General features: G+C 37.2%; 2 protein-coding genes across 3 annotated transcripts; one reads left to right on the forward strand and one right to left on the reverse strand.

Annotated features, from left to right (window-relative positions):
* Nucleotides 1-1,870: 1,870 nt before the first annotated feature.
* Nucleotides 1,871-6,020, forward strand: LOC113753493 (probable prolyl 4-hydroxylase 9). 2 transcript variants are annotated; one of them, XM_027297661.1, is made up of 9 exons: nt 1,871-2,065; nt 2,185-2,371; nt 2,512-2,652; nt 3,057-3,214; nt 3,398-3,500; nt 3,907-4,002; nt 4,604-4,669; nt 4,759-4,878; nt 5,654-6,020. In XM_027297661.1, the coding sequence occupies exons 2-9, from the start codon at nt 2,231-2,233 to the stop codon at nt 5,738-5,740; spliced, it is 912 nt and encodes a 303-aa protein (XP_027153462.1). In that variant the 5' UTR covers nt 1,871-2,065; nt 2,185-2,230; the 3' UTR covers nt 5,741-6,020. The 2 variants fall into 2 exon arrangements, with proteins under 2 accessions (XP_027153462.1, XP_027153461.1); XM_027297660.1 differs by having other exon boundaries at nt 1,871-2,371.
* A 201-nt stretch (nt 6,021-6,221) lies between these two features.
* LOC113753492 (molybdate-anion transporter-like) lies at nt 6,222-10,145 on the reverse strand. The gene is made up of 9 exons (XM_027297659.1): nt 9,781-10,145; nt 9,521-9,671; nt 9,109-9,277; nt 8,639-8,897; nt 8,370-8,458; nt 7,420-7,602; nt 7,234-7,319; nt 7,048-7,132; nt 6,222-6,948 (listed from the first exon to the last, which is right to left on the reverse strand). Exons 1-9 carry the CDS (start codon nt 9,983-9,985, stop codon nt 6,814-6,816), a joined length of 1,362 nt encoding a protein of 453 aa, XP_027153460.1. The 5' UTR covers nt 9,986-10,145; the 3' UTR covers nt 6,222-6,813.
* Between the last annotated feature and the right edge of the window lie 723 nt (nt 10,146-10,868).

A 10,868-nucleotide genomic window follows, 5' to 3' on the forward strand; every position in this document is an offset into this window, starting at 1 on the left:
AAATATCTATAATGCCCTCCCACTAAGTAGACAATTTTAAATTTAAGACAATAAATTTACAAAACTTAAAAAAAAATCTATTTTTCTGTCTCTTGTCTATTTTCTAGCTAATATAACCTTTTTTTTATTATCTTCAGTTTTGTGGATATTAGTAAATTGAAATTACAAAATTTACAAATGAGGTAGACTATGGGTCAAACTAGAAGGAAATGAAAAGACTCACAGCGATAGAGAAATAAATAATGAAATTGATGATTGAAATAGGAAGAAGAACCAAACATGTGGAATTTGACATAGTTTGTTTATTATTAAGAAAAACTTTTATAAAATTTCAATAATTACATAATGATTTGTTTCATTGAATTAGAATTTTTTATTATAATTTTATTGTGGAGGTAGAATTTATTCTCGACTTTAGAGATATTAATATTTTTAAAACCATAGGAGAATTGTAACGGTGGTTCTAGGTTAAATTAGCTTATATTGAAAAGATATTTGAGCATTGGTATTTAATTTGGGGGTATAAAATTGGTTGTCAATGTGGTTTTGTGTTTTTTTTCATCTTAGAAAGTATTGATATTGTATATACAACTTGAGATTTTTTGGATGGTTACTTGATTTAGAACTTATGTTTCGATGGTTGTTAGAGATTTAGCTTGTTGATTTATACAAAATGTAGAAGAAAATGATTGAATATACTATTTTTCTTTCTTAGTTTTGTACAAAAGGGCAATTTAAGATTTTTGAAAGAAAATCTAAATTCTTGGACCTACATTGTTACTAAACAGTAAAAGTAGGGGAGATATGTGTAATTTTTAAAAACTGAGGGGAGCTCTTTGTAATTGTGAGAAACCTCAGGGGAGGTTTGTGAAATTATCCCTTAAGAAAAAGCCTCCGCCGGGTGGGATAATGAGTGGTGATTGGTTGGTTGATAGAAAGCAATGCGTGGGATCATCCATCACATTCACCATTCATTCGTTCATTCAGATTCGGTCAGTCATTCACGCTGAGTAATGGGACTCCACGTGAGGTTGCACCTGAACTGTACGGTGGCCAAAAAAATCCACCATTCCCGCCTCAAGTGAGCCTTAGCCCCCGGTTGTGGTCTTTTGGTCTTTTCATTTTCCGCCATTGCCAGTTGTGATTTATTTGTGTGTGGTGCTGGGAAGGGGAGTTTAAATTCAACTACGAAAAAATCCGCTCCGTTTGGATTAGCTGTTTTTTGAGATATTTTTAAAAAATTTTATTGTAACAGTATATATGAAAAATTTGTACTGTAAAAATTTGTTGAAATATTTAAAATATTATATGAATTAGATGTTTTTTGAGTTATTGTGTATTACTGTAGCATTGCACTTGAAAAACATGTTTTTGAAAAAATGATCAACCCAAATAGTTTCATACTAAAGATTTTCTTTCATTAAAAAAAATAAGGGTCTATTTAATGAGTGTATATTTTTTTTTGGGAAAGGATAGAAGATCTAATAAGTGTGCTCGACTACTCATTTAGGTGTTAGCTTTTTGAAGATTTCAAATTAATTAAGTGTATATAAATAATGAAAGTTAATAATTATTAATGTGCATATAATTGGAGTGAAATTTAAATGCATAACTTACTAAATGGACTATTTGTCGGACCAGTTAAAAAAGAATTCGAAAAATAAATGCTAGAAATCGATGAACATGAAGACAGGAATGCTGTGAATCGATTGATTTTTTATTATAAATAAGCAATATATATAGTACTACTAATTTATTAGGAATATACTGTTGCAGTGCTACTTTCACTGACCCCGGGGTTTTATTTGGGGGCGTTTTTGGTGTGGGGGCGGCGGCCGGGAGGAGGAGGAGTCGAATGGAAAGCTAACGTCGTACACGTACTACTGTGCTAAGTTTGGTAACAAAAAATAAATTCGCGAAATTACTAAAAATAAAAGAAGAAGAGAATTCCCGCCGTGTAAACAAAGAAGTCACATCCTCCACTCCAGTGCTGCACCCGCTCGCTCACTCACACCTTGAATTTTCAAGTTCCTTGTCGATTTCTTTCCCTTCAAAGTCTCATCTGGTCCATCCTCATCTCTGTTTCAACTCAAATTTCTTTTCTTATTTATCATTATCTTTTTCTTTTGCCTTTCTATTTGATCAAAATTTTTGAAGGAAGCCTCTGAATTCTGTCCAATCCAGCTATAAGAGAAGATCGATACTTGATCGGTCAATTCGAATTTTGGTGATGAAGAACAGTAGGGGAGGTAAAACTGTAGGGAGCAGCGGCGGAGGAACTTGGCGGAGCCTAGGGCTACCTTTAGTCTTCCTCTTGTGCCTATTTTTCTTCCTTGCCGGCTTCTTCGGTTCTACTCTTTTCTCTCAACCGGTTCTCTCTCTATATTTGCTTAAAATTATAGTTATAGTTTTTTTTTTTTGCTGTTAGTGATGATATATGGTATACGTGATGCGTCTCTCTCTTTCTATGGTCGATTTCGTAGTGGCGATTGATTGATGAATTTATTGCAGGATGAGTGGAGTGCACAGTCTCGGCTTAGGCCAAGGGTGCTGGAGGCGATGGGTGACCAATTGGAGGAGGAAAACAGAGGCTTCGATCCATTGCCCCATGGCCACTCTGGCGAGGGCTCTCTAACTTCCATTCCCTTTCAGGTACCCAAAAATCCGCTGCATCTTCTTATATCCTCCGTATCTTGTGTTTTTGCAAGTTCTGTTTGCCAAAAATGATCTTACGGAGAGACGGAGAGGGAGGTAGTAAAAATTTGTATTTCATTTCTTCCATTGATTGAAACAGAGAATTTTTAATTGGTCTGATATAGGTTTCTTATGCAAATAATTCACACCATGAACTTCTCCTTGATGGATTGTTGAAGCCCAGAAAATGACAAGTCTAGGATTGCATCTGTTTAATTTTGACCTTTTTACTTCTATACCTGTAAATGAGGAGTTGATCCTTTGCTTTGACAGATCAATCTTGTCTTCAATTTTGTACCTGGCTCAGCGATTGGAGCCCTTTTTTGTTTTTATTATATTTATTATTAAAATTTTCATGCTAGGTGTTAAGCTGGAATCCACGAGCATTGTACTTCCCCAACTTTGCAACTGCAGAACAATGTCAAACTATAGTTACTAGGGCAAAGGCTGATCTCCAGCCATCTACCTTAGCTCTTCGTGATGGAGAAACTGAAGAAAGTACCAAGGGAATCAGGACAAGGTAAATAGTAAGTTTGTTAAAATGCAAATTCACTGATAAATTTGATCTCCGTGCTAGCTTTTCCTTTCTCCTTTTCAGTATCATTTATGAGTTTGAAAAGTAGTGAACTTTGTTGTCTTCTCTTAGGCAACAGCGGGCAAATATACGGAAACTGATAACATCTTGTGGTTTTTTGTGAATTAGTTCTGGAATGTTTATAAGTGCATCTGAAGACAAAACAGGGACTTTGGCCCTCATTGAGGAAAAAATCGCTAAGGTGACAATGATCCCAAGGAGTCATGGAGAGGTAATTTTTAACTTGAGATGTTTCCTTCTTTCTCTACCCCCTCCCCTAAGCCACGTGCAAGCAGTTTTGACATTTGAGCCCAGTAAATGATTTTTTTAAAAATCAAATCTGTAGTTTTTATCAGCCTTACAGAGGTCTTATTCCGTTTTATGGCAGACAATTGCCAAAGTGTTTAGATCTTTGAAATGCAATTCAAAGACGTGCATTTAGATCTTTGAAAGCCAAAAGTGTTTTTTGGCTATATTCAAATCTTTAAATGACTAAGCATATGATTTGACCCATTTTCAGTCTCAATATTTTCTTGCTTAATGTTGTCTGATTATCTTCTCTGTTGAATTAGTTGACCTTTGATTTCAGGTCAATTCTAAAACTGTGTGAGTAATGCAAGGATGTAAAAATGTTTCAGGCATTTAATGTCTTGCGGTACGAGATAGGTCAAAGATACCATTCTCATTATGATGCATTCAATTCTGCTGAATATGGTCCACAGAAGAGCCAAAGGGTACGAAAACAATATATTTTCAATCAATCTTCTTTCCAGTTTGAACTGTCTGTTTCTCATGCAAGCAGAATTTTAATTATTATTGAGGCCTCGGGCAAGTGGGCATTTTGGACTCGGGAGTAGCTCGAAAGAATAATATGTTTGCCTCCTAAATCCTGCTGCATCAGCACTCCCATGCTCACCCACACCCCGGAGAAAAGACCAACCCTTTGACTTCTGAATCAAAGCAAAATAGATACAAACTGCAATTAAATTAGTTCAGTTTGGTGCAACTCTAATAATCTTGTGCATAACTATGCAGTATGAAGTTGCAGAACCATTGAGAGAATATTTTACAATGCATAGTCCGTCTCCGTCTAATCAAACTCTATTTTATAATTTATGGAACACATGCCTGCAGCTACTTTCCAGTTTCCACCTGATGTCCTATAGAATTGCTTCCTTTGTCAGGACTGTTGCTTTCTTCACCTTTCTGTGTCTCCACATTCAAATAAAAATTGCTTAGAGAGTTCTTCATCTCTATGTTCTACTTGCTCTTTCAATCCTTTTGCGAATTCTTGATCAGGCTCTTAATGGTATATCCCTTATTTAATTTTCTCAGGTTGCTTCTTTTTTGCTGTATTTATCTGATGTTGAGGAAGGTGGGGAAACCATGTTCCCTTTTGAGGTAAGTTCAAGCCCACGGTGATTTCCCTTCTCTTGCCTGCTTCTTTCCTTGTATCTCAGTCTGCAGTATATGAATGCTTTAATTTGCAGAATGGGGTGAACATGGATGCTAGTTATGATTATCGAAACTGCATAGGTTTGAAAGTGAAACCACACCGAGGGGATGGACTGCTGTTTTACTCACTTTTCCCAAATGGTACAATTGATCCTGTAAGTTCTTCTGGATGTCACTAGCTTACCTAAATTGCTAATTTTTTCACGGGTGGGGATAGTTGAGTTTGAGTCTTTCCTTCAAATCCATTGTGCAATGATGTGAAAATTGGTTTTTTGACTGGAAACGATCAAACTAGTATAATTAAACATTCAATGGAGTCTATTTACTTTATTTCCTTTATCATGACAAAACAGATTTTGTCTGTACGTTTTTACAATGAACATTATTGTTAAGCGATGGCAACTACAGGGAAAACGCATATGGATATATGCATTTGCTGCAATGCCTCCAAACTAGTACTATCTACCTGGTGCCTAAGACCCAATGGGTTCTTGTATTTAGAGAAATGCTGTTTAAAGCATACAAAATCTGTGTTTTTAAATCCTTTAGCAGAAGAAAATAGTAATTGTTTTAGATTACTATATATGCTTATGGAGCGCGTTAGCGCATTAGCGACATAGTAGATGAAATAAATAAATAGGTGTATCTGGAAAACAGGAGACTACTCTTTGATCCATAAATCCTGGTTTAAAGCTGCGTTAAAAAGGCAGCTAGTAGCTTGCGGCACCATGAGTCCCTTGTATTATCAAAAATGTGATGTTGCACCACAATATAAAAGTTGATGTCTTCAATAAAATGGCCGCTTGTTTCCCTCATTCCGGCTTCCATTCAGTTGCATGTATCATGCTCATAAGAGACAAGATAGTTCTTGTTCTCATATTTATTTGTTTCATGAGTTGTAATTTGTATTTTGTCTCCCCATTTTCCCAGGCCTCACTTCATGGGAGCTGTCCCGTAATTCGAGGGGAAAAGTGGGTGGCCACAAAATGGATCAGGGATCAAGAACAGGATGATTAGGCGTTTGTAACTGTGTTTCAAAAAGTTATTACTGTCGAGGAATGTCAAGCAAGTTTTGCAGTAAATATACCCATATTCTTTGTTTTCTAATTTAAGAAGAGATACAAAATCCTTTTTCTGCTCTCCTTATATTGCGGTGAGATGGGCATGGATCTACTGATTGTCAGAGCGCACCCTGTTTACAGCATCTTGTACATCACGAGCTGGAAACCTTTTTACACTAGCTGATATTGAACTTCGACAAAAACAAGACGCTGGGATGAGCGAATTTATATCATCATCTATGGACCCCTGCGAATCACACTATTATGCCGACTGCATGCTCTCCTACATATTCATCACATGATAGCGCCTGTTAGCAATAACTGTTGTGTATTTTTTGCAATGTCAATGGTTCAAGGTTGGAGTTGCTTCTCAGGGGAAAAAAATGAAGCTCGGAAATTACTCAATGGATTCTTGGTACGGTCACTCGGATATCCCCTTGAACAAATAAATAGTAGGTCGCTCGGCATTCTTCCCAAACATTATATTGCATGAGTTAGCTTACATCTAAAATATGGCTACACTCATTTCCTCCAGTACAAAACGTAAACAGCGAACTTCCAACAAAATGAAACCTCTCTCCCCTTTTTGGAACTTTACAGCTTTCTATAAGACGAATAACCAAAAGCAGGATTACAACCGGAACATCATCTCTCTCGCGAAAGTGGTTGGGCACTGGAAGATTCATGGCACCTTCTTGCGGATTTCGCTTGATTTTCTAGATCATGCATATCTTGAGAACCATCACCGAATAATAAAACGCGGAGCTAATCAAAGCATGCTTCGTTTTGATTCTAATGCACCAGCCCTTTACTCTACCCAGTGGAAGGAATTCAAATTGGAATTCACAAAGCTCAATATCAAGCCCACAAATAATCTCCTATTGTGTTCTTTGGACTTTCACTCATTCCTTCATTTTTCAGTCATTCAGCAGGCAAGTAATCGAGAAGGGTCTAATTTCCATCTGTTTAAGAATGACTGATGATGCAGGACTGCTCAAATAAGTGATCTGGCAAGAATGTGCATATACATCACAACTTGTGCCAATTTTGGTAGAGTTGCTTCCCTGGCCGCTTTAACATATACATGCAGCCAGCAGCTGAGAATAGACCAAAAGCAGCAAATGCAATAATCGTTGAATTTGCAACAGTGCGATAATAACCTCTCTGCAGGATTACCAAGCAAAAATGGACCTTTCAATCATGAGAACTAAGAATAAAAACAAATAATATTTGGCCTGGGAAAAATAATATTACAGGACCTACTTGCACCAGAAATAACAAGAACACCATGTTAGCAGGAGCTTGAGATAGAGTTATCATTCCTCCACGAAGTTCATTTGGTACATACCTGTGAAAGCCATAAAAATAAAAAGTTAATGTAAAATCATTGCTCTGATGCAAGACAGATAGACACTGTCATATATTAATCATAATAGAACACAAAGTTACATGCTTCTCAATCTGGCAAGTGATGGCAAAACAACACCAACGCAAGCATGAAACAAGAAGAACAGTACTAGGAGAACACCAACGTCCTGAAAAAGAATAAACAAAAAGCAATGTGCATTTAGCAGCAAGCTTTGTATATGTATAACATTTACTTCTTCAGACAGTCAAGTTTTAAAAGGAACATACCTGATAATCATAAGCTACAACAGATAAAAGGAGGCCCATGACAGGAAGCACGTATATTAAACATTCCTCTATCCTAAGTGATATCGTTCCATTATACAACCAGGGAACTGCAGTGCTTCCTAGCATTCTTGCCCCCATCAAACAAGGATATATTAATCCTAATTGTACCTCTCTGCCATCAGCCTTCAATGTGAAAAATTAAAAATTCAACACTAATCAAAAGCTAATTGCAAGAGGGATGAAAAAGAAAGTGAAAGAAAAGATACAAACAGGTTAGATCGTAATAACAATCAACTTTATAAGCCATAAGGTAATCATGTTTTAGGTTAAAAAGCAAAACTCCCACTAAACTATTTTTTTTGCCCAGAAAAAGATCTAAACTGGTCCAAATGCTATAGTTGTCAAACTTAAGTTTTTCAACCATGAAACAAATCACGTAAGTTTTGAAAACACAAACTGCGACCATTCATGGAAAAATTGTGATTCATCTATAACATCTTTGAACAACAAATCCGATCACTTGATTACTTTAATATGTTAATTAAAGACTTAAATATAAAATGCCGCATCAACCTTAGAATGAAAAGCTTTCTCCAAAATTGATCTCGCCCAATTTTGAGAGGTCAGGAAGAATTGGAGCTTTTTGCTGTAGTGGTAAATGGCAATCTATCAACAACTAGAACTTACAGCATCTAATGATTAAGCTATCATTCTCAAGAAACTTGGAAGAGAAAGTAAAGAACTCATCCAAAGCTTCCATATTAGAAGATCGCCACAGTTTCAACAATATGACATATTACTATGCTGCATATAATTCATCTCAAACAGAAGGAAAATTAAATTAACTAAAGTATAATTACCAGATATACTTGGTACTATGTATGTCAGAAAGTTGGGGAAAGATAAGAAGAAATTAGGTTTCTTTGTACAAAATTGCAACAGTAGCTTACCACAATTGTTGGAGCCCAGAGAACCCAGAAAACTGCAATAGAGAGGTGTACACAAACTTGTGACCATGATAGCAACCATACCCTTTTATCTAGCAAGAAAGGAAATTCGTCATTGACAAGAAGATATTTGATGAATAACAGACCACCGTATGTGCATGGGCGTCACTTCATTGTTCTCAAGTATTCAATCTCAACAAATAATTTGAACTATCTTAAGCAAAACAATTTCAATATATCCATGGCCCTATGTAACTATCAGCACAATTTACCTGAAAAGATATGTGTCTGGAACGAAATCCAATAGTCACTACAACTGGCTGTTCGTGGATTTTCCTTGAATCCCCGAGCAACATGAAGGATACATATAATTGCTAGAACCACAGCTGCATTGTAAGGAGAAAGTATGGATTTATCCCTGTTGCCTCCAATCAACCAATTCCCAAGGAACTGGCTGCAGATGAATGATGCAGATTCAATAAAAGTCATTAACCAAAACATGTCGTTTAACGTATCTTGCCTCTGGCCCAGCTGCAGAGTGTGAGTAAGTGTAATCATTAGTTGAGTAGCAGCAGACACAGAATCTATCAGAAAAAATGCAGTCCTCACTCCTCATGCAATAGGATGGGTAAACTCGACAATGTTCAATAATACAACCTTTAGACTACAGGACACCAAATTAACGAGCAGAGGTGGCATTCATGCGATTAGAAAAGTTGTAAACAAGACTTGGAAGACGAACCTTATCATGCTCGAAGACCATCCATGCCTCAAAACTGAAGGAAAATATAGAAGAGGCAAGAGAAAGACAGAAGCTTGTGAAGCATAAGCTTGGATGTGTGAGGAAGCTTTTGAATATAGAAACAAGGAGATGCAGGGTGTAAAATAGCAAGCAAACGTTCCTTGGACCCCTGCATAAACACAGTCATTGAGAGTAATCACATCAATGTGGAGCAAAATGCCGCACCAGAAAGTATAACCGTAATTGGGCCAATAAGCAGTTTGATGACTGATTAATAAACATGATGATTTTCCTCAAAAACCAAAAATAAGCAAACTTGCAGAAGTTTTAAGCATCCCCCACCACCCCATATAACAATCTAAGAAAAGAAGAGCACCAAACAAATTCAGGCAGTGCAAGAGAGCAGGCTTACATCAAATCAGAAAGCACGCCTAAGAAAGTACCGATACAGAGTGAGGCAGCGCATCCCGCGCACACATACGGCAGCGTTTGCTCCTTACTAACTCCTCCGTAATAGTGTTCCCATTCGTACTCCCCGAACACCGTCCCCAAGCCCTCCATCACTAGTTTATCATTCAAAAAATAAACCAGTAATAACAGTCAGTCGGATTAAGCAATGAAACGAGAATTGGAGACTCGGAAGAAAAAAGGTAAAGGTGAGCGATGGATCACCGGAGGAGAGTGAAAAAAGGAGAAGGAAACTTCTTTGGAAACGGAAGAAAGCTGATGAGGATTGGGCGTGATCGAAGACTGTAGTGGGTGCCGCTCTGCCGGAGTAATGAGGGCAGAAATAGATGGAAGCGAAGCATGATATTAGCGTGAATAGGTAGAGCGCTTTATTGGGTTCCCAAACCTCGCTCTCCTCCACCACTCCCATTTTTGTTATTTTACGGTTGCCGTCTCAAAGACGAGTCTTAGGCCGACGAGACGAGAGTACTTCTGCTAGTAGTAGGAATTTGTCGACGGAGTAATTGTTTTAGCAGAGGTCACCGGCGGTCCGGCGGGATGTTAATTAATTAATTTAGCATAAAATTGCAAGCAGACAATCCCAGATCTGAATGAAATTCGGATCGGATGCTTTCAAGTGAGTTTGGGACGTTGGGCCAAGGCCCAATTTAATCACTAACTAACTTGGATGAAAACATTTTTGAGGGTCTTTTGGATTTTGTGGTCGTAGTTCCTTAGAAGCACAAATTAATACAGAATCTCACGAGTTCCACAGCTGTAAAACGACATGGTACATTACTTTGACATGCCAGATTCATTCATTCATTCGTAAATGCAAAGAAGTCATAAGAAAAGGGCGGAGAGTTTTTAAGGATGTTAAAAAGTGTTGTTTCTGGTGAAAAATACTAGCAGCACAAATGATTTGCATTTAATAATATGTAAAGCTAGCAAATGAATTAGTGAATACTACTACTGTTACTACCATAAAAGGTATAGTAATAATCAAATCATGATGGATAAGGCCATCTCACTTTTTTATGATTTTGTCCTGGGATTCAAAGCAAAAAACCTTCATCAGGCTCACAAAAATGCACAAAATACAAGGGGCCCAAAAAGAAAAACGGAGTAAAATTAGCTAGCTCTAGTCCAACTACTTCCTCGAGCACGCCAGGAAGTCATTGTCAGGCAAACAAGAAGTTGCTATTCTCAGTTTCTCAGCATTATGTAGCCTATAAGAAATGTATTGTCACATCAGTTTCAGTTACGCAGCCTGTGTAGAATTATGTCACAGATGTTGAACAGAGAAATCAGGC

The sequence above is a fragment of the Coffea eugenioides genome, chromosome 11 (assembly GCF_003713205.1).
Source record: "Coffea eugenioides isolate CCC68of chromosome 11, Ceug_1.0, whole genome shotgun sequence".
Taxonomy (NCBI): domain Eukaryota; kingdom Viridiplantae; phylum Streptophyta; class Magnoliopsida; order Gentianales; family Rubiaceae; genus Coffea; species Coffea eugenioides.